Source organism: Hemitrygon akajei, chromosome 23 (genome assembly GCF_048418815.1).
Source record: "Hemitrygon akajei chromosome 23, sHemAka1.3, whole genome shotgun sequence".
NCBI classification, from domain to species: domain Eukaryota; kingdom Metazoa; phylum Chordata; class Chondrichthyes; order Myliobatiformes; family Dasyatidae; genus Hemitrygon; species Hemitrygon akajei.
In genome coordinates, this window is record NC_133146.1 from 64,933,492 (window position 1) to 64,957,807 (window position 24,316).

The 24,316-nt window shown below is 42.4% G+C and overlaps 1 protein-coding gene across 1 annotated transcript in view; it reads left to right on the forward strand.

The window, feature by feature from the left end:
- LOC140715509 (uncharacterized) overlaps positions 1-24,316 on the forward strand; it is a 449,684-nt gene that overhangs the window by 395,036 nt on the left and 30,332 nt on the right. Inside the window, exons 18-19 of the mRNA XM_073027850.1 lie at positions 19,494-19,601; positions 20,555-20,704. Coding sequence (XP_072883951.1) covers positions 19,494-19,601; positions 20,555-20,704 — 258 coding nt within the window. The remainder of the gene's footprint in view (positions 1-19,493; positions 19,602-20,554; positions 20,705-24,316) is intronic.

Here is a 24,316-nt window from a genome sequence, read left to right on the forward strand (position 1 = left end):
CAAGCCTTATCACAGTGGAAACATTTGTTCCCACATGAATGGAAATTCTACCCTTTTCAATTGGATCTGGGCAGGCTAGTGTGTCAATAGTCTCAGTTACTCCAACATCTGCTTCTGAAAACTCCATTTTCAACAACAAGTAACTATCATGCAGGTACTCATCAGTACTAAGCCCCTAAATCTCAAGGGGCACTGAGTAGCGTCAATGGAAAATGTGTCAAATACTGATTGTAAAAGGATCTATCAAGCAAAGTAACTTGAGAACCTTTGTCAAGTATGGCTTTAGCATAAACACCTTCAGTCTATATGGATACATTTGAGCTTGGTCCCACTAAATCTTCAGGAATAGTGTTTCGCATTTTAGTATTTCCCTTGATACACTGATTGAAATTTATCCTCTCCAAGATGCCAGCCCATTCCTTTTCTGGGTTCCTCCATAGTTTTGCCACTCTTCTTGTCTGTTTGCTTAACTGCTGACTTACTTTTCGAAGATTTTCCTGTCCCTCACAATCTCACTTAAAATGTCCATCTTCTCCACAGTTGTAAAAGAAAATACCAATCACCTCTCTAGTCAAGAGATCCTTTTCAGCAGCATTCCTCTGCATCCCAACAGACGTATCATGTTTAGCTGAAACATAGGCAGACTGCCATCAAATCAGCTCAGACCAAAGGTTTTCTAACTCATTCTTCAAAAGCTCTATCTCTGTGGCATCAGGAGTCACTTCAGCAGCAGAAGCTACCACAGAAGACACTACTCGTCATTTGGAAATGTTCCTCTTCTCAATCATGTTTTCCTCTTCCCTGACTTCTCTGTGTAACTCAGTAAAAGAGGCAGAAGGGCGCATCTTGCGGGTCATTTGAATACGTAGAGCAATCACATCATGTGACTGCGTGCCCTTCACAACTTGTTCCATCCACAAGCAATTTCTCTCAGACAGTAGAATGCCCCTTTGTGGCACAAACAGTGCAGCAGTTTCTCCAACCTGAAAATGTAGGCAGACAGTTTCTCTCCTTCTTCCTGGAATAGACGCCTAAACTTCATCCTAAGATTGGCCACACTTTCAGCAATGCCAAAAGCATTTTCCAAGTTTGCAGGTAATTAGCTAACATGGCTCATGGGTTTTCTGCCTTTAGGAACCTCACTATATCAGCCCGGTACCGGACCCTTTAAACTGTCTACCAGTCTCTGTTATTTTTCATATTATCTGACCACTGCCATTCAGCCAGTAATTGAGATGTCTGCTCAGCCCAAGCCTCATATTCTTCTTCCAGAGAACACCCCCAGTCTACAATCACTTTGGCTCACATCAGGTACACTTTGGCACTTTGGCTATCCTGTCAGAAACCAGCTCAGAATTTAAATCAGCCACTGAAGGACTCATTAGACCTTCCATATCATACAATTCTTATCCTTTACTTTGCAGAAAAGAGAACAACTTGTCTCTAAAGTGTTCACCCTCAGCTATCTTCCCCTCTTTAAAAATATGGCCTGCCCATGGTCCCACCTCTTCAGAATCTTCTAACATATCAACCAGCGCAACTTTAGTCACGTCACTGCTAGACTAAACTAACATGACATCCTTATCAGCTGGCTGGTCAAAACAGCATTCAATCAGCATAGTTTTCTTCACACGTTTACAGAACTCGACATTCTGAGAAACACTTCATCGCAACTTCTGATATCCATCCTGCTCAGAACACAAGCATTATTTGTGGATTTGATTGTACTTTTTTTTCATTTTTCATTTTTCAATCTTTTTTATTGATTTTCAAATACAGAATATACAAATCAAAAGAAGAGTTTAACAAGTAGATAATATAAAAAACATATAAACAGTAATAGTAAAAACAGAAAGTATATAATATCAAAATCAAATAGGTAATATATTATGCTGTTATATATGCAATGGTCAGAAAGAAATTACAGCTCCTCATAGCAATCGTAAAAAAAGATTGGAAATTTTATTGATAGAGAAAGAAAAACCCCACTAACTCAACTGGAACAAAAAAAAAGAGAAAGAAAGAAAAGAAAGAAAAAGAAAGATTGGGCAGTCCAATTGAGGATAAAATTTAAAAAAGAGAGAGAAAAAAAACACATCCTTCCAGTCATCTCCAAACCTTCATGGATAAGGATATTCTCCAAAGAAAATAAAGAAAAATAAATAAATAAATAAATACAAATTAAATCATGTGAAAATATTGAATAAAGGGTCGCCAGACTTGTTCAAAATCAAAGGATGTATCAAATGTCCGGCTTCTAATTTTCTCCAAACTTAGACATGACATAATGGAGGAGAGCCAATAGAAAACAGTAGGCGACTTAGATTCTTTCCAGTGTAGCAAAATAGCTCTCCTAGCCAGTAAAGTTGAAAAAGCTATCACATGTTGGGCGGAAACAGACACTTTGCTTGCTTCCTCTGCAAAAATCCCAAAAATTGCTGTAAGTACTTTTTTCCATAGATGCTGCCTGGCCTGCTGAGTTCCTCCAGTATTTTGTGTGTGTTGCCTGGATTTCCAACATCTGCAGAGTTTCTCTTGTTTTTGGGAAATTTTTTGAATCACACCAAGCCTTAATCCCTGTGGCATCATAATAAATCACTTTCCCCAATGGTAGTTTAAACACAGGCTTAAACACACAACCTGCTTAATCAATTTTTTCTAAATCAGCAGGCAGATGGAGTTCAACCCAGATAAATGTGAGGTGGTTCATTTTGGTAGGTCAAATATGATGGTAGAATATAACATTAATGATAAGACTCTTGGCAGTGTGGAAGATCAGAGGGATCTTGGGGTCCATGTCCATAGGACACTCAAAGCTGCTATGCAGATTGACTCTGTGGTTAAGAAGGCATACGATGCATTGGCCTTCATCAATCATGGGATTGAGTTTAAGGGCCGAGAGGTAATGTTGCAGCTATATAGGACCCTGGTCAGATCCCATTTGGAGTACTGTGCTTAGTTCTGGTCGCCTCACTACAGGAAGGATGTGGAAACCATAGAAAGGGTGCAGAGGAGAATTACAAGGATGTTGCCTGGATTGGAGAGCATGCCTTATGAGAATAGGTTGAGTGAACTCGGCCTTTTCTCCTTGGAGCGACAGAGGATGAGAGGTGACCTGACAGAGGTGTATAAGATAATGAGAGGCATTGATTGTGTGGATAGTCAGAGGCTTTTCCCCAGGGCTGAAATGGTTGGCATGAGAGGACATAGTTTTAAGGTGCTTGGAAGTAGGTACAGAGGAGATGTCAGGGGTAAGTTTTTTATGCAGAGAGTGGTGAGTGCATGGAATGGGCTGCTGGCTGTGGTCGTGGAGGCAGAAATGATAGGGTCTTTTAAGAGACCCTTGGATGGCTATATGGAGCTTAGAAAAATAGAGGGCTATGGGTAAAGCCTAGGTAGTTCTAAGGTGGGGACATGTTTGGCACAGCTTTGTGGGCTGAAGGGCCTGTACTGTGCTGTATGTTCTCTATGTTTCTCTACACAGTATCTGAGAAATCCCTGAATGCTCCAAAAATGTGGCCCTCTCACCAGGCTTGTATACAAACCTAAGCTCATTAGCTAACTCTATCAACCACATAACTCCACGGTGAGAAGGCCCCCTTTCATAAACAATACACTGTACACCTAGGGTTGGTATGATTTGGGGATCAACCAAGCAGGAACGTTGTGATGTTCTGATTAAAGAAACCTCGATTAGAGTGAATGCTGTGTTAATACTGCCTATACCCAATTATCAGTCAGCAAGAAATAACACCACATAAAATTGTAAAGAAAGTATATTTACTGATTTCAGTTTTACCAAACAGATATTAAGTGAAAGAAAAGAAAAGAATAAAAGGACCCATTAAGTTGAACCAGTCTAAACATGCACATGACCGTTGGAGCTCGTCTCCTCCAAAGCTGGATACGTTCATTTCTCACAGCACTGAACCTACAGTCTGCGTGAAAACACCCCTGCCACGTTTTCAAAATACTCCCCTCGAAGACTGTCTCAAACAAACTGGCTCTCTTTCAGGAGTATTGGCCTTCCTCCTTGGAGCCATTCATCTGCACAAAGCACTTTTGGCAATGGGGACTCTCCCTCCCACTGCATTCTGCAGCATCTTCCTATCTGTCCTGCTCCACAGCTCCCACCAAAAAGACCCCAAACCAGACTATTATCCTCCAGAAAACTCTTTCCCACAGCTCTCTAGAACCTTCTCTCACAGCCCACAATCCTGATTGGCTGATCTTATGTTATTAGCCGAAGCAAAAACACATTTTCCAGTAAGGCACACTGCATTTACAGAAAGCTGTTCACAGCATAGCAGTGGAAATCTTAACCAGGGCATTACAAAACTATAACAGGATCAACGAAAGATCAACCAGAAGTCAACAAACTGCAAATGCAAATATAAATAAATAGCAATAAATAAAAAGAACATTAGATAAAAAGATAAAGAGTCCGTAAATTGAGATGAATGGTTGTGGGAACACTACAATGGATGGGCAATTGATACAATTATCCCCTTTTGTTCAGAGGCCTGGTGGTTGAGGGGTAGTAGCTGTTCTTGAACCTGGTGGTGTGAGTTCTGAGGTTCTTGTACATTTTACCTGATGGCAGCAGTGAGAAAAGAGCCTGGCCTGGGTGGTGGCTGTGCCACTTGATGTGATCATTATAGTATAAAGCAAACCAAGCAGAGATACACACTCAGTGTCCTCCTGTTCCTAATATAGTGACTACTGAGTGTAGATCAGATTGTTACCTTTCATTTACTTTAATCAAGTTAATTGGCCAGCATGTGATGAGGATGAACATTTTAAAATATTTTAAAACATATTCCTACTTAGAAGATTTCTGATAATGGATATTTGGTTTAATAACTTGGTCCCCATCTGTGGAATTTAAAGAAGCCACTCCCTCAAATTATTGTAGCATTAATTCAAAAGATTATTCATTTGGTAAGTATTCCTGTGGTGTGATCAAACTTCTAGTGCAAACACGAGGAAATCTGCAGATGCTGGAAATTCAAACAACAACACACACAAAATGCTGGTGGAACACAGCAGGCCAGGCAGCATCTATAGGAGAAGCACTGTCGATGTTTCAGGCCGAGACCCTTTGTCAGGACTAACCGAAAGGAAAGATAGTAAGAGATTTGAAAGTAGTGGGAGGAGGGGGAAATGCAAATTATAGGAGAAGACCGGAGGGGGTGGGATGAAGCTAAGAGCTGGAAAGGTGATTGATGAAAGTGATACCGAGCTGGAGAAAGGAAAGGATCATGGGACGGGAGGCCTCAGGAGAAAGAAAGGAGGGGGGAAACCACCAGAGGGAGATGGAGAACAGGCAAACAACTAAATATGTCAGGGATGGGGTAAGAAGGGGAGGAGGGGCATTAACGGAAGTTAGAGAAGTCAATGTTCATGCCATCAGGTTGGAGGCTACCCAGCCAGTATATAAGGTGTTGTTCCTCCAACCTGAGTTTGGATTCATTTTGACAGTAGAGGAGGCCATGGATAGACATATCAGAATGTGAATGGGACGTGGAATTAAAATGTGTGGCCACTGGGAGATCCTGCTTTTTCTGGCGGACCGAGCGTAGGTGTTCAGCGAAACGGTCTCCCAGTCTGCGTCGGGTCTCACCAATATATTAAAGGCCACACCGGGAGCTCCTTATATTTCAACTCTGCTCTCAAACGCATCTCTCCCATTTCCCGCACATCTGCCCTCACCCCATCTGCCCGCCACCCCACTTGGGATAGGGTTCCCCTTGTCCTCACCTACCACCCCACCAGTCTCCAGGTCCAACATATAATTTATATATTGGTGAGACCTGACGCAGACTGGGAGACCATTTCGTTGAACACCTACGCTCGGTCCGCCAGAAAAAGCAGAATCTCCCAGTGGCCACACATTTTAATTCCACGTCCCATTCCCATTCTGATATGTCTATCCATGGCCTCCTCTACTGTCAAAATGATTCCAAACTCAGGTTGGAAGAACAACACCTTATATACCGGCTGGGTAGCCTCCAACCTGATGGCATGAACATTGACTTCTCTAGCTTCCGTTAATGCCCCTCCTCCCCTTCTTACCCCATCCCTGATATATTTAGTTGTTTGCCTGTTCTCCATCTCCCTCTGGTGCTTCCCCCCCCCCCTTTCTTTCTCCCGAGGCCTCCCATCCCATGATCCTTTCCTTTCTCCAGCTCGGTATCACTTTCGCCAATCACCTTTCCAGCTCTTAGCTTCATCCCACCCCCTCCGGTCTTCTCCTATCATTTCGCATTTCCCCCTCCCCCCACTACTTTCAAATCTCTTACTATCTTTCCTTTCGGTTAGTCCTGACGAAGGGTGTCGGCCCGAAACGTCGACAGTGCTTCTCCTATAGATGCTGCCTGGCCTGCTGTGTTCCACCAGCATTTTGTGTGTGTTGTTGTTCGAACTTCTAGTGTTCAGTTTTAGTGAATTGGATTTTTTTAAAACAAGAGATGAGAGACACGAAAACATCCTTTGGGTGTCAACAGATTTCTCCTGAAACACTTAAATATTGTGAACATGCAGTTTTTAAATTTCTAGAGTTCTCTTTGTAACAATGACCTATTATCCTTGGTAACTTGCTCATAAATCAAAATAATTTCTTTGATGTCTTTTCCATATTGTATCGTATAACTAACGCCTTTGGTGTTTGTTCTTGTCTGATGCCATTTTACCCTCCTCTCTCATATATTCCTTACTCCTTTTAGTTAACCTTTAGCACCAGCTTCTGCTCTGACCCCCTGGAATGCTTCCCCTAAGCCCTACTGCCTTACATACTCCACTTAAAATGTATTTTTGTCAAACCTTCCTCTACCAATATATTTCTTTGATCAAACCTTCCTCTCCCAATACATTTCTTTGACCCAAGATCTACTTTTATTAGAAGTACCTCAGGCCACTTTTCATCATTAAGTAGTATTGCTATTGTACTTGCTGACACAAACCAAGGAGACCACTTTTCTTTACGATTTTATTAACCTGAGTGACGCTTATAAATGCCTCAGTTCATCTGGAGTTCCTTTCCTGGGGATCTTACTTCCTAAATGTAATGTTACACATTTTCCTTTGATTTACGTGTGAAAACATCACAGTAGGTTAAGGGGTGGAGAAGTTAAAGGCCATACTCGTATATGTTAGAAATTACAATAGAACAGAGAGTCAGTAGAGTGAGATATATCAGCAAATCATATTGGTTATTTATTAGTTAATTGATATTCATAATGTTTTACACTTGTATACATGCAGGGCAGTATATTCAAAGCAAATCTCCCCCTTCTCCTTGCAAACAGAAATTTGCACTGCCAATTCCAGACTAACTTTCTTGTTTGCTTAAGATATTTAATGCATGTCCTTCCTTTCTGCTGGTCTAGTTGAAGCAGTAAATACCATCCCCTTTTTTTAAGCAGAGCAGGAATGAAATCTTCTGCTTCGGCCATTGGACGTAACAGCCCTCCTACTTTGCATATGAAGAAAAAGTTCTATTTAATTAATTGTGGTTGGTAATCAGTGAAAAAACTCTGACGTTGTAAGAGATCCCTACGTCTCATCTTGCTAAACTGATGGGGCATTTAAACCCTTTATTTTCTTGTCAGTAAACAATGGCCTATAATCTACACAAACAGTTTATTTGTTTTCTTGTGTCTTTTACTGTTCATTGCAAGGATCACAATGTTGCTTAATTGCTTGTGTGTTCTCTTGAAAGAAGGGGAGGAGAAAGTCATGAATTTTTCAAGAGATTTAACTCTAATTAAATCTCTTGTATCTGATCAGATGTGACTTAGAGCTCAAGTGCTAGACTCTAACCAAAGGGATTAATGCATTCTCTATTGTTAGGATTACAATTTCTGAAACAACAATTACAGAAAGAATGGGAAAGGCAGATTGTTATAATTTATCATGATTATCATTTTAGATAACGTTATAACTTCCTCTCATTTTAAGTAGCTGATTTACTGTATCAAGTTGAAATGGTAGTCAGGTATAAGAAATTATTGTTTGAGATGATATCACACAGATGCTGAAAGCATTCATGTCAAATCACTTTGTGAACTACTCTGACCTGGGTGCAAATTTGTTTCTATTATATGATGTAGCATCTCTTAAAACAGCAGTTTGTGAAGTTTGATATGGAATGTCTAAACTAAACTAATATCACATAGTGTAAACTCCATAGAACGTAGAACACTACAGCACAGGACAGGCCCTTCACCCAGCAATGTTGTGCCAACCTTTAACCTTAGCTAAGATGAGTCTAGCCCTTCACTCCTGCATAGCAAACCCTCCATTTTTCTATCATAAATACCCTTACTGTACCTGCCTGCACCCTTACCACTGGCAGACATTCTACACTGTTTGTGTAACATTTCTGTCCTAGGAAAAAGTCTCTGACTATTCATTGTATCTATGCCTGTTATCATCTTGTACATCTCTGTTAAGTCTCCTCTCATACTCCTTCGCTCCAAAGTGAACAGCCCTATAGCTCACTCAATGTATCTTCATAGTCCTTTAGTCCAAGCAGCATCCTGGTAAATCTCCTCTGCACCCTCTCTAAAGCTTCCATCTCCTTCCTACAATGAGCGACCAGAACTGAACACAATATTCCAAGTGAAGGGCATGTTAGCAGTACAAATCAAATGAAAAAACGCTCCAGTTCCATGGTCGTGTAGCTGTTCACCAAACCCTCAATGTCATTAACAATCACTATGATAGGAAGATAATGTAAAATATAGACTTAATTTATTACTGGAATCCAGCTGAACAGGCATTCATTAATGGAGGCAGAGTGCAAAGATGAGGTACACCACTGGTGAGAAAACTGAAGAAAATTTGTGTTATAATTGAGCACCCATTCAAGTTCCCAGGCAGAATATGAAGTGGTATTCTTAAGATTTCTTGTCTTTTCATATCAATTAGTTGTTTTCTCCACAGCTCAGAGCTGTATCAGAAGGGGTGATTTTGAATGTCAGCTTTCCCCTTTTCACATTATTTAGGGTTGCAATGCTGATTGGTAAACCCAGTGATAATCAATGGCTGGCCACTTGTGCTCACTGCTAACTTCCTCAGAAAATTGGTTGTGTCATTCGTCAGGCAAGATTTCCTTTTGCAGAAATCATGCTGACTTTGACATATTTTATCATTATTCTCCAATTACCTTGAAACCTCAACACAAAGTACACTGCAGATGCTGTAGTCAAATCAACATGTACAAAAGCTGGATGAACTCAGCAGGTCGGGCAGCATCCGTTGAAATGAGCAGTCAATGTTTCAGGTCGAGACCCTTCATCAGGACTCACTTGAAACATCGTCCTTAATAATGGACTCCAACATTTTCCCAACCACTGAGGTTAGGCTAACTGGCCTATAATTTCCTTTCTTTTGCCTTCCTCCCTTCTTAAAGAGTGCAGTGACATTTGCAATCTTCCAGTCCTCTGGGACCATGCCAGAATCAAGTGACTCTTGAAAGATCATGACCACTGCATTCGTTATCTCTTCAGCAACCTCTCTCAGGACTCTGGGATGCATTCCATCTAGTCTAGGTGACTTATCCACCTTAAGACCTTTGAGTTTGCCTTGCACTTTTTCCTTTGTGATACCAATGGCACACACTCCTGCCCCCTGACACTCACAGACCTCTGGCACACTACTAGTGTCTTCCACAGTGAAGACAGATGCAAAGTACCCATTAAGCTCATCTGCTACTTTTTTGTCCCCCATTACTACTTCACCAGCATAATTTTCCAGTGGACCATTATATGAACTCTCACCTCCCTTTTAGACCATAAGACCATGAGACAAAGGAGCAGAAGTTGGCCATTCAGCCCATCGAGTCTGCTCTGCCATTTCATCATGAGTTGATCCAATCTCCCCTTTAGTCCCATTCCCCTGCCTTCTCAGCATAACCTTTGATGCCCTGACTACCCAGATACCTATCAATCTCTGCCTTAAATACACCCAATGACTTGGCCTCCACTGCTGCCCGTGGCGACAAATTCCATAGATTCACCACCCTCCGGCTAAAAAGATTTTTTCACATCTGTGTTCTGAATGGGCGCCCTGCAATCCTCAAGTCATGTCCTCTCGTACTAGACTCCCCCACCATGGGAAACAACTTTGCCACATCCACTCTGTCCATGCCTTTCAACATTCGAAATGTTTCTATGAGGTCCCCCCTGATGCACCATCAATAACTCACTCTGAGACGTAAGAAGTGAGATATCGGCTTTTATTGACTGGAAGAATGAACAACACAACATCCTGGAGAATGAGGCCGGCCTCAGGCCTCAATCGCCTTTATACAGGGGTTTGTGGGAGGGGCCACAGGAGCAGTCAGCAGGGGTCTGTTGGGAGCAAACCACACTGGTATATGTAGTTCACCACACCCCCTCATTCTTCTAAACTCCAAGGAGTACAGTCCATGAGCGGTCAAACGTTCCTTATATGTTAACCCTCTCATTCCCGGAATCATTCTAGTGAATCTTCTCTGAACCCTCTCCAATGTCAGCACATCCTTTCTTAAATACTGCACACAGTATTCCAAGTTAGGTCTTACCAGTGCCTTATAGAGTCTCAACATCACATCCCTGCTCCTATACTCTATTCCTCTAGAAATGAATGCCAACATTGCATTCGCCTTCTTCACCACCGACTCAACCTGGAGGTTAACCTTAAGGGTATCCTGCACGAGAACCCCCAAGTCCCATTGCATCTCAGAACTTTGAATTCTCTCCCCATTTAAATAATAGTCTGCCCATTTATTTCTTCTACCAAAGTGCATAACCGTACACTTTTCAACATTGTAATTCATTTGCCACTTCTTTGCCCATTCCCTCAATCTATCCAAGTCTCTCTGCAGACTCTCTGTTTCCTCAGCACCACTGGCCCCTCCACCTATCTTTGTATCATCAGCAAAATTAGCCACAAAGCCATCTATTCCATAATCCAAATCATTGATATACAACGTAAAAAGAAGCAGCCCCAACACGGACCCCTGTGGAACACCACTGGTAACCGGCAGCCAACCAGAATGGGATCCCTTTATTCCCACTCTCTGTTTCCTGCCAATCAACCAACGCTCTATCCATGTATGTAACTTTCCCGTAATTCCATGGGCTCTTATCTTGTTTAGCAGCCTCATGTGTGGCACCTTGTCAAAGGCCTTCTGAAAATCCAAATACACAACATCCACTGCATCTCCCTTGTCTAGCCTACTTGTAATTTCCTCAAAAAATTGCACTAGGTTTGTCAGGCAGGATTTTCCTTTAAGGAAACCATGCTGAGTTCTGCCTATCTTGTCATATGCATCCAGGTACTCCGTAACTTCATCCTTGACAATCTACTCCAACAACTTCCCAACCACCGATGTCAAGCTAACAGGTCTATAATTTCCTTTTTACTTCCTTGCCCCCTTCTTAAATAGTGGAGTGACATTTGCAATTTTCCAGTCCTCCGGAACCAGGCCAGAATATATCGACTTTTGAAAGATTATTGCTAATGCCTCCACAATCTCCACTGCTACTTCCTTCAGAGCACGAGGTACATTCCATCTGGTCCAGGAGATTTATCTACCCTTAGACTATTCAGCTTCCTGAGTACTTTCTCTGTCGTAATTGTGACTGCGTATATTTCTCTTCCCTGACACCCTTGAATGTCTGGTATATTGCTGATGTCTTCCTCAGTGAAGACTGATGCAAAATACTCATTCAATTCCTCTGCCATCTCCTTATCTCCCATTACAATTTCTCCAGCATCATTTTCTATTGATCCTATATCTACTCTCACCTGTCTTTTATTCTTTATATACTTGAAAAAGCTTTTAGTACCCTCTTTGATATTATTTGCTAGCTTCCTTTCATGGTTCATCTTTTCCCTCTTAATGACGTTCTTAATTTCCTTTTGTAAGCTTTTAAAAACTTCCAAATCCTCTGTCTTCCCTCTAATTCTTACTTCCTTGTATGCCCTCTGCTTTGCTTTTACTTTGGCTCTTTTACTTTTACTCTTTATATAACTGAAAAAAAATACATTTGGTATCCTGCTTTATATTTTTGGCTGGTCTGCCCTCATATTTCATCATTTCCCTTCTTGTAGCTTTATTAGTTGCCTGTTGTTAGATTTTAAAAGCTTTCAAATCCAACTTTCCACTCACTTTTGCTACCTTATATGCCCTTTCCTTGGCTTTTATGCAGTCCTTAACTTCCTTTGTCAGCCATGGTTGACTACCCTTTCTTCTGTGGGACATATCTATCCTGTACCTTGTGAACTATTCCCAGAAACTTCAGTCATCTCTGGTCTGTCATCATCCCTGACAGTATCCTCCTCCAATCCACCTGGGTAAGCTTGTCTCTCATGCCTCTGTAATTCCCTTTATTCCATTGTGATACTGATACATGTAAGTTAAGCTTCTGCCTCTCAAATTGCAGTATAAATTCAATCGTATTATAATCACTGCCTCCTAAGGGTTCCTTTACATTAAGCTCCCTAATAAGATCTGGGTTATCACACAACACCCAATCTAAGATAGCTTTTCCCTGAGTAGGCTCAAGCACAAGCTGCTCTGTAAAGCCAGCTTGTAGCCATTCTACAAGTTCCCTCTCTTGCAATCTGACACCAAACTGATCTTCCTAATCTTCTTGCATATTGAAGTCCCCTATTACAATTGTATCTTTTCCCTTATTACATGCCTTTTCCAGCTCCCTTTGTAGTATCAACCCCACATCTTGGCTGCTACTTGGAGGTCAAAATATGATTTCTGTAATACTTTTTTCACCCTTGCTGTTTCTTACCTCCACCCACAAAGATTCAACATTCTCTGACCCTATGTCACCTCTTTCTAAAGATGTAATTCCATCTCTTACCAACAGAGTCACATGACTGTCTGTGCCTTCCTGTCTGTCCTTTTGAGACAAAGTATATCCCTTGATGTTAAGCTCCCAACTAAGGCCTTCTTTCAGCCATGAATCAATGATGCCCATGATGTCATACCGACCAATTTCTAATTGTGCCATGAGTTCATCCACCTTAATCCGAATGCTACACGCATTAAAATAGAGCATCTTCAGTCCTGCATCATTTCCTCTTTTGAATTTTGCCTTTTCCTCACTTGACCAGCGGCAGTGAGTGTGCACTTACAGGTGCAGGTCTGCCCACCATTGAGCACATCTGCAAAGGAGGCAACACCCCCCATCCTCATCACATTCTGCAGGGGTTGTATTGAGAGCATCCTGAGCAGCTGCATCACTGCCTGGTTCAGAAATTGCACCATCTCAGATCGCAAGACCCTGCAGCGGATAGTGAGGTCAGCTGAGAAGATCATCTGGGTCTCTCTTCCCTCCATCACGGACATTTACACTACATGCTACATCCACAAAGGAAACAGCATTATGAAGGACTCCATGCACCCCTCATACAATCTCTTCTCCCTCCTGCCGAATGGGAAAAGGCTCCGAAGCATTCGGGCTCTCGCGGCCAGACTCTGTAACAGTTTCTTCCCCCAAGCTATCAGACTCCTCAATACCCAAAGCCCAGACTGACACCTTGCCCTATTGTCCTGTTTATTATTTATTGTAATGCCTGCACTGTTTTTGTGCACTTTATGTAGTCCTGTATAGGTCTGTAGTCTAGTGTAGCTTTCTCAGTGTTGTTTTTTTTATGTAGTTCAGTCTAGTTTTTGTACTGTGTCATGTAACACCATGGTCCTGAAAAACGTTGTCTCATTTTCACTATGTACTGTACCAGCAGTTATGGTTGAAATGACAATAAAAGTGACTTGACTTGACATCCATCATTAAGGACTCCCACCATGTGGGCTTGTCCTCTTGTCATTACCACCATCAGGGAGAAGGTACAGAAGCCTGAAGACCAAACACGCAATGTTTTAGGAACAGTTTCTCTCCCTCTGCCATCATTTTCTGAATAGTCGATTAAAATATGAACACTATCTCAGTATTTCTCTTTCAAGCTCTTTATTTATTTACTTACTGTAACTTTTAGTAATTTATTTGCCTGTACTGTACTGCTGCCAGAAAGCAACCAAGTTCACAACTAATATCAGTGACAATAAATCTGATTCTGATCCTCATATTATTTAGATTGAGAGGTGGCTCCCAAGATGTGGGAAAATATCTAGTCTTCCACCATGTGTATCCTTAATGCAGAGCAGCAAGGGCAGTTTGGTAGAGGACTCTGTTTTGCCCAGTGAGTGCAGGGCCCTGATGTATGTTTCAACGAGTGACTGAATAGTAGTCTGAAGTTGCACCCCAAGATGTACAAGTGAATCTGTTTATACAATTCGATGACTGCTCTTACATTGACCTTGGTTCTGGAGTACAGTCACCACGGACCAAGCAGATTAGTCCCATTCACTTCCTCCCTCACTACCATTCAGGGCACTGAGCAGTCCTTCCAGGTGAGGTGACAGTCTGTTGGGATCATCTACTATATCTGGTGTTCCCGGTGTGGCCTCCTGTGTATCGGAGAGACCTGGCGTAGATTGGGAGACTGCCTCGCCGGGCACCACGCTTCATCCGCCAGAAAATGCAGGATCTCCTGTTGGCCACACACTTCAATTCTACTTCCTATTCCCTTTCTGATATGTCTATCCATGGCCTTCTCTACTGCCAAAATGAGGTCACACTCAGGCTGGAGGAACAACACCTTACATTCCGTCTCAGTAGCCTCCAACCTGATGGCATGATCATCGATTTCTCGAACTTCCGGTAATTGCCCCACCCCCTTCACCGTTCCCATTCCTGCTTCCCTCTCTCATCTCATCTCCTTACCTGCCTATCACCTCCCTCTGTTGCTCCTCCCCCTTCCCTTTCTTCCATGGACTTCTACCCTCTCTTATCATATTCTCCTTTCTCCATCAACTTTCAGCAGCCAACTTTCCAGCTCTTTACTTCACACCCACCCCCTCTCCCAGTTTCACCTATCACCTACCACCTTGTACTTCTTCCATCCCTCCCCCCACCTTCCTGCTCTAAATTCTCCTCTCCCAGTTCTGATGAAGGGCCTCAACCTGAAATAATGACTGTTTGCACTTTTCCATAGATGCTGCCCGGCCTGCTGAGTCCCTCGAGCATTTTGTATGTGTGGCTTGGATTTCAGCACCTGAGGATTTTCTCATTGTAGTTTCATTCCCATTCAATCTCCCCCAGTCCCATACCCATTCAACCTCCCCCTGTCCCATTCCCATTCAATCTCCTCCAGTCCTATTTCCATTCAAACTCCCCAGACACATTCCTATTCAATCTCCCACAGTTCCATAGCAATTCAATCTCCCCTGTCCTATTTCCATTCAATCCCCCAGTCTCATTTCCATTCAATCCCCCAGTCTCATTTCCATTCCCATTCAGTCCAGTCCCATTCATAGCCCCATTCAGTCTCCCCCAGTCTCATCCCCATTCCCATTCAGTCCAGTCCCATTCATAGTGTCATAGAGAAGGACAGCAAAGAAACAGGCTTTTCTGTCCATCTGGTCCATCCTGAAACCATTTAAACTTTTTGCTTCCATCAACCTGCACTGGGACACTAACCCTCCATACCCCTAACATCCATGTACCTATTCAAACTTCCTGTGCTGACAGCTCATTCTGTACTCTTACAATCCTCTGAAGGAGGAAGTTTCCCGTAAATTCCTCTTAAACTTCTCATCTTTCACCCTTAACCCATGACCTCTGGTTGAAGTTCCCCCCAACCTCAATGGAAAAAGCCTGCTTCCATTTACCCTATCTATACCTCTCATAATTTTATATTCCTCTATTAAATCTCTAATTCTTCCATGTTCTAAAGAATACAGTCCTAACCTATTCAATCTTTCCTCATAACGCAGGTCCTCCAGACCATGCAAAATTCTTATAAAATTTCCCTGTACTCTTCCAATCTTGCTAATATCTTATCTGCAGGTAGGTGACCAGAACAGCATATAATACTCCAAATTAGGCCTCACCAATGTCCTATACAACTTTAACTTTGTACTCAATACATTGATTTATGAAGCCAATGTGGCAAAAGATTTCTTGATAACCCTATATACATGTGACAATACTTTCAATAAATTGGGGACCTGTATTCCTAGATGCCTTTGTTCTACCACATCCCTTTGTGCCCTACTGTTCACTGTGTAAGACCTCCCCTGGTTGGTCCTACCGAAGTGTAAAACCTCACACTTGTCTGCATTAAATTCCACCTGCCATTTTTCAACTGATGCAAATCCCTCTGCAAGCCTTGATAGCCTTCCTCGCTGTCCACTATACTTCCAATTTAGGTGTCCTCTGCAAATTTGCTGATCCAGTTTACCACATTATCCTCAAGATCATTGATATAGATGACAAACAACAAAGGGCCCAGCACTAATCTGTACAGTACACCACTAGTCACAGGCCTCCAGTCAGAGAGGCAACCTTCTACTACCACTCTCTAGGTTCTCCCACAAAGCCAATGTCCAATCCAATTTGTTACCTCATCCTGAATGCCAAGTGACTGATCCTTCTTGACCAGCTTCCCATGTAGGACCTTGTCAAGTGCCTTGCTAAGGTCCATGTAGACAACATCCACTGCCTTGCTTGCATTCACTTTCCTAGCAATTTCCTTGAAAAACTATAAGATTGATTAGACAGCACCTACCATGCATGAAGTCTTGCTGACTATCCTTAATCAGCTCATGTCTATCCAAATACTTATATTTGGCATGGGTGGAGGATTGGCTTTCTAACAGAAAACAGAGAGTTGGGATAAATGGTTTATTCTCAGACTGGCAGTTGGTGACCAGTGGTGCAGGGGTCGGCGTTGGGACCCCAACTCTTTACAATCTATATTAATGATTTGGAGAAAGGGACTAAGTGCAACATATCGAAGTTTGCTGATAACACAAAGATGGGAGGGAGTGTAATGAGTGTGGAGGACATTGAAACCCTGCAGGGGGACATAGATAGGCTGAGTGATTGGGCAGACATTTGGCAGATGAAATATAATACTGACAAGTGTGAGGTCTTGCACTTTGGCAGGAAAAATAATAGAGCAAGTTATTATCTAAATGGAGAGAAACTGGAAAGTGCTTCTGTGCAAAAGGATCTGGGGGTCCTGGTGCAGGAAACACAAAAAATTAGTATGCAAGTGCAGCAGGTGGTCAAGAAGGCCAATGGAATGCTGGCTTTTATTGCTAGGGGGATGGAGTATAAGAACAGGGACGTCTTACTGCAGTTGTTCCGGGTATTGGTGAGACCACACCTGGAGTACTGCGTGCAGTTCTGGTGTCCATATTTAAGAAAGGACATACTGGCTCTCGAGGCAGTGCAGAGAAGGTTCACTAGGTTAATTCTGGGGATGGGTGGGTTGATGTATGATGAGAGGTTCAGTAGATTGGGACTCTACTCATTGGAGTTCCGAAGAATGAGAGGCGATCTTATTGAAACATATAAGATTGTGAAGGGGCTTGATCGGGTGGATGCGGGGAGAATGTTCCCAATGATGGGTGAAACTAGGACTAGGGGGCAAAATCTTAAAATAAGGGGATGCCATTCCAGGACTGAGATGCGGAGAAATTTCTTCACTCAGAGGGTAGTGGGGCTGTGGAATTTACTGCCCCAGAGAGCTGTGGAAGCTACTACACTCAATAAATTCAAAACGGAGATAGACATTTTCCTGGATAAAAATGGCATTAGGGGATACGGTGAGCGAGCAGGTAAGTGGACATGAGGCTAGGTTTAGATCAGCCATGTGATCTCCTGGACCAGTTTTCGATAGCCTGGATGGGTCGGAGAGGAATTTTCCAGATTTTTTCTCCTCAATTGGCAACTCGGTTTTTTTCCCCGGGTGATCACATGGGTTTGGGCGGGATGAATAATAAAATAAAATGGGCGGCATGGTGCCCTGTTGGTTGGCACTGTTGCCTTGTGGGATTCGGTGAAAACTAGAGTTAAGATTGGATCAGCCATGATCTTGTTGAATGGCGTAGCAGGCTTGAGGGGCCGATTGGCCTACTCCTGCTCCTATCTCTTATGCTCTTATGTTCTTATAACCAGTACCTTACAACTGATGTCAGACTCACCAGCCTATAATTTCCTAGTTTCTGTTTAGAGCCTTCTTTAAACAGCAGAACAACGTTGGATATCCTCCAATCCCCTGGTACCTCTCCTGTCTTTAAGGATGTTTTAAATATCTCTTTTAAGGCCCAGACAATTTTTGCACTTGCCTCCCAAAGGGTCCAAAAGAACACCTTGTTAGGCCTCGGGGATGTTATCACCCTGATTTGCCTCACAGTAGTAAATACCTCCTCCTCTGTAATTTGTCCGGGACCATGAAGTTACTGCCTCTTTGCCTCACTTCTATAGACTCTATATCCATCTCCTGAGAAAATACAGATGCAAAGAATTCATTTAAGATTTCACTCATCTGTTTTGGCTCCACACGTGGATTTCCATTCTGGTCTTCCAGAGGACAGATTTTATCCATTGTAATCCTTTTGATCTTAACATGCCTGTAGAATCCCTTAGGATTTTCCTTCACCTTTTCTACTTGAGCAACTTCATGCCTTTTTTAACACTTTGATTTCTTTCTTAAGTGTTCTCTTGCATTTCTTGTACTGCCTAAGCATCTTATTTGTTCCTACTTGCCTATACCTGCTATGCATCTCGTTTTTCCTCTTAAGCTCAATATTTCTTGAAAACCAAGGTTCCCCACACTTGTTATCTTTACCTTTTATTCTGACAGGCACATACAAGCATTGTACTCTCAAAGTTTCATTTTTGAAGGCCTTCCACTTTCCAAGTACATCTTTGCCAGGAAACAACCAGTTCTAATCACACACCTGCCAGATCACTTTTGATCCCATCAAAATTGGTCTTTCCCCAGTTTAGGATCTCAACACATGGACCAGACCTATCTTTTTGTATATTTACTTTGGAACTAGTGACATTATGGTCACTGGTTGCAAAGTGTTCCCCTACTCAAATTTCTGTCACCTGCCCTTATCCTTTTCCTAATAGCAGATCCTGTCTAATTCCCATTCAATTTCCTATTGCCCCATTCTCATTCAATCTCCCATAGTCCCATTCCTATTCAATCTCCCCCAGTCCCATTTTCATTCAATTTCCCCCAGTCCTATTCCCATTCAGTCTCCCCCAGTCCCATTCCTATTCCATCTCCCCTAGTCCCAAACCCATTCAATCTTCCCCAGTCCTATTCCCATTCAGTCTCCTCTAGTCCCATTGCCATTGAATCCAGTTTCATCCCCATTCAATCTCCCTCAGTCAATTCAATGAGATCTAGTGTCTGTGCATAATGAGGCCACTCATTTTGATCGTATTCACAGAAATTCCAAAACTGCTCAGAGTTACATGCTAAATATTTATTTGTTAAATGCAAACAATATCCTGGCCTACTAAAAACTCCCACTTAAATATCAGTATCCTATGTTTTAAATTACAATGTTCAATTTATTTTTATTAATGAGAATATTCTTATCATAATTCCTGACTCAGGATGCCCTCCATGCTCTCTTCAGTGAATACTATATTGTGGAAAACATCAGCAACTTGGCACTGTTTGATTTTCTGACTGCTGTGGAGGAAAATGCACCAAATAACATGGTAAATGATGTTTGTTAAAATACTTACCTTTCAAATGAGTGAAGACAAACTTCTTTGAAGTAGTTAAAGTTTAGTGCCTCTCAAATTATTTCTGTTCCTGGAAGGATATAAAAGGATCCATGGACTGAGAAACTATCATCAGCCTATCTATTTTTGAAGTATTACATACCTCATGCACACACTTTGTTTTTGGCTTCTCTCAGCTGGTAATAGGGACAGAAATATCTTTGTTGTTTAAATGGTTTGACTAAAGAAGTCACATTTAGCTTATGGATATTTTAATATTTGATTCTCAACTGGATAGTTTCCAATGTAACTATCAATACATCTACAATATGTTTTCATCTACCTGGTATCCATCATACCGTGGTCAACACATCTGTTACATATACAAAGCAATCTTAAAAATTTATTTAATAAAAAAATGAAAGCCTTTAATTTCCTGAATTTTTTTATGCCTTTATGGGTGTATGTGTTTGGGGGAGTGCAGGATTGGGGTTAGACTCCAAGAAATTGCAAACAGTGATCAATCTAAGGAAAACCAATATCCTCCAATTGACCTGAAATTTCCCAATAGAAATTAGCCTCTCACTGACCTCAGGACGTGGCTATTTACTGCAGTAATATATTGCAGCATTAAAAGTCTCTGTAATACACTCTTATACATTATTAGTATAATACATTGTATTACATGTCATGATTCTTCAATAATTATTAAATAAAATTTCATGGTTTCTTACTTACCATGAGGAAATCAGTTGGTAAGACAAAGATATATTGAGTGATGTGAACTTGAAAATAACAGTGAAGCCGTTCCCTATTGAAAAGAAGCTTTGTTGAAAACTGCTCTTCACTTGAAGGTTCCCATTTTCATTATTTTTGTGTGTCTTTTCCACATTATCCACATGGTGTTCTATGTTTTTTATCCTTTGCAACCTCTGTTGTGTTCACAGTGGATTGCTGTATTTGGCCACATTTTGTCTGGGAAGTTTGACCCTGTAGTGTTACGTTACATTGTTTTGATGGCTGAGCTGGTGAACTGTGTCTCCTGGCAGCTGGCTGTAGATTTCCAGATGTTCATCTCTATCGTTTACTCTCTACAGGTAAGCCGTTAATATTTTATTCCAAAGATTGTGCATGTGTAATGACAAAAGAAATATATATTACGAGAATCAGAAGCAGAATTAGGTTTAACTTCACTGGCATATGTCATGAAATTTATTGTTTTGCGGCTGCGGTAAAGTGCAATACATAATATTAAGAACCTATATGTCAGAAGAAGAAATAAATGACAATAAAAAATTGCTATTTACAGTTTTTCTGTATTCAGTAGATATATTGCCAATAATAAGTTAGCCCAGTAAACTTCTGCAATGTCTTCATTAGAAGCCAACAAGTTAAATTACCAATTAAAAGTCATCTGTTTGATAGGATCAGTGTGTTTGGTAATAGTTTAAAGTCTTCAAGGTTTAAAACAAAACCATGATAACACAGAGCAGTAATTTTCATGCTTAGTATTTACCAGCCCTGCCTGAGCAGGGAAAATTTCCCAGGAATGATCCTAATTAAGTCTGCACCTCACTGCAAATTCTGGGAGAATAATTTCCAAGTTAGTCCGAACTCAGCAGAAAACTCTTTCCTGTACGTTTTTTATACAACTTCATTCACAAAAAGCTGCAAGCACTGGGTTCGGATGCAGTCTGACCAATGGCTTATAAAGTCTCAGCACTCCTTCAGCCACTCATCAACTCCTTTGTGGAATCGAGTTTCTTGCTTTAACCACACCATGGGAAAGAGGTTTAGTCTGCATTTGATCAGCTAGTTTGCAATAAATTTGATGGACCTGAGTCTCAGCGTTCCTTGGGATCATCTCTACATTCACATGGCTTCTTCATTGGTCAGGGCATCAAAAGCCTGGGGAGAATGCAGGAGAATGGGGTTGAGGATAACAAATCAGCCATGTTAGAACTGCAGAACAACTCGATGGGTCAAATGGCCTAATCTGCTTCTATTGTATGTCTTATGGAATGAGCCCCCAACACAAAGTTAGGGATAGACTAAAGAAACTGGAGGAAACTAGAGCATTCGGAGGAAACCCATGCATTCCACAGGGAGGACGTACAGACTCCTTATAGAGGACATTGAAATTGAACTCTGAACTGCAACATCCTGAGCTTTAATAGCATCAGGAAATCCACTACAGTACTGTAGCACCCAGGTATTGTGACTAGTATGATTACAGAACAGTATTTCTAATGATGGAGTAAGCTGACAATCTGTGGCATTACTGGAGAATAGAACTGGTTATGAACTATGTTCATTGGGTTCATTCTCATCCAGAAACATATGCAATCAGAAAGGGATGGAATTTGGGGATAGGCATGTAAAAATATTTCTTCAAATATGGCATGGTTTGCAGCTGTAGCTGCAACTCTCCCTTAAGAATCAATAAAGATACGATATGAGTTATCTTTCATGGTCTGAAGTTGTTTCAAAGTGCTCTACAGCCCGCTATATAGAGCACTTTTGTAGTTATGTATGTAAAAAAACTCTTCTACTCCCCACTCTGGCCATTCTCACCTGCCCATCGCCTCCCTCCGGTGTCCCTCTTCCATTTCTCACATGGTCCACTCTCCTCTCCTAGAACATTCATTCTTCTCCAGCCCTTTACCTTTCCCATCCAATTGGCTTCACATCACATTTTAGCTAGTCCTCCTCCCACCCCCCCCCCCTCACCTTTTTATTCTGGCGCCTTACCCCTTCCTTTTCAGTCCCGCCGAAGGTTCTTGGCCCAAAAGGTCGACTGTTTATTAATTTCCATATATGCTGTCTGATCTGCTGAGTTCCTCCAGCATGCTGGATTCCCAGCATCTTTAGGTCTTTTATGCAGTCACTGTTGAGGCAGTGCAGCAGGTAATGTGATAATGTGTGCTTTAATTCCTTGTTATATCCACCTGAGCAAGCAGATTATCTGATAAACAACATCTTACACAATGCAACATATCATCAGGACTGAATATACACCCAGTAGCCACTTTACTAGGAACCTCCTGTGCCTGATAAAGTGGTCAATGGGTGTATGTTCATGGCCGTCTGCTGCTGTAGCCCATCCACTTCAAGGTTCACGGTATTGTTCACTCAGAAATGCTCTGCTGCACACCACTCTCTTAACATGTGGTTATTTGAGTTACTGTCACCTTCCTGTCAGCCCGAACCAGTCCAGCCATTCTCCTCTCATTAAGGAGGCATTTTTGCCCACTTACTGCTGCTCACTGGATGTTGTTTTTTGCACACCCTTATCTGTGAACTCTAGTGACTGTTGTGCATAAAAATCCCAGGAAATCAGCAGTTCCTGAGATACTCAAACTGCCCCGTCTGGTACCAGCAATCATTTCATGGTCAAAGTCACTTAGATCAGATTTCTTCCTCATTCTAACATTTGGTCTGAACAATAACTGAACCTCTTGACCATGTCTGCATGCTTTGATGCATTAAGTTGCTGCCACACACTGGCTGATTAGAAAACACAAAGTATACTGCAGTTGTTGTGGTCAAATCAACACATACAAACAAGCTGGATGAACTCAGCAGGTCGGGCAGCATCTGTTGAAATGAGCAGTCAACGTTTCGGGGTGAGACCCTTCGTCAGGACTGAAGAAGGAGGGGGCAAGGGCCCCATAAAGAAGGTGGGGGGAGGGTGGAAAACCAATCAGAGGAAAGATCAAGGGGTGGGGGAGGGGATAGGTAGGAGAGGTAAAGAAGGAATCTAAGGGGAAAGCACTATGGGTAGTAGAAGAAGGCAGAATCGTGAGAGAGGTGATAGGCAGCTAGAAGAGGAGACAGTGTGAAAGTGGAATGGGGGAAGGGAGAGGGAGGGAATTACCGGAAGTTGGAGAATTCGATGTTCATACCAAGGGGCTGGAGACTACCCAGACGGTATATGAGGTGTTGCTCCTCCAACCTGAGTTTGGCCTCATCATGACAGTAGAGGAGGCCATGTATGGACATATCCGAATGGGAATGTGAAGCAGAGTTGAAGTGGGTGGCAACCGGGAGATCCTGTCTGTTGTGGTGGACGGAGCGTAGGTGCTCGACGAAGCGGTCCCCCAATCTGCGTTGGGTCTCACCGATGTAGAGGAGGCCACACCGGGAGCACCGGATGTAATAGATGACCCCAACAGACTCACAAGTGAAGTGTTGCCTCACCTGGAAGGACTGTTTGGGGCCCTGAATGGTGGTAAGAGAGGAGGTGTAGGGACAGGTGTAGCACTTACACTTGCAGGGAGAAGTACCAGGTGGGAGATCTGTGGGGAGGGACGTGCGGACCAGGCAGTCATGGAGGGAACGATCCCTGCGAAAAGCAGAGAGGGGTAGAGAGGGAAAGATGTCCTTAGTGGTGGGGTCCTGTTGAAGGTGGCGGAAGTTGCGGAGGATAATATGCTGGATCCGGAGGCTGGTGGGGTGGTAGGTGAGGACAAGGGGAACACGGTCCCTGTTGTGGTGACAGGAGGATGGGGTGAAGGCCAAAGTGCGGGAAATGGAGGAGATGCGGGTGAGGGCATCGTTGATGACGGCAGAAGGGAAACCACGATTCTTAAGAAAGAAGACATTTGGGATGTCCTGGAATGGAAAGCCTCATCCTTGGAACAGATGCGGCAGAGACAGAGGAACTGGGAATAGGGAATAGCATTTTTACACTTGGCAGGGTGTGAAGA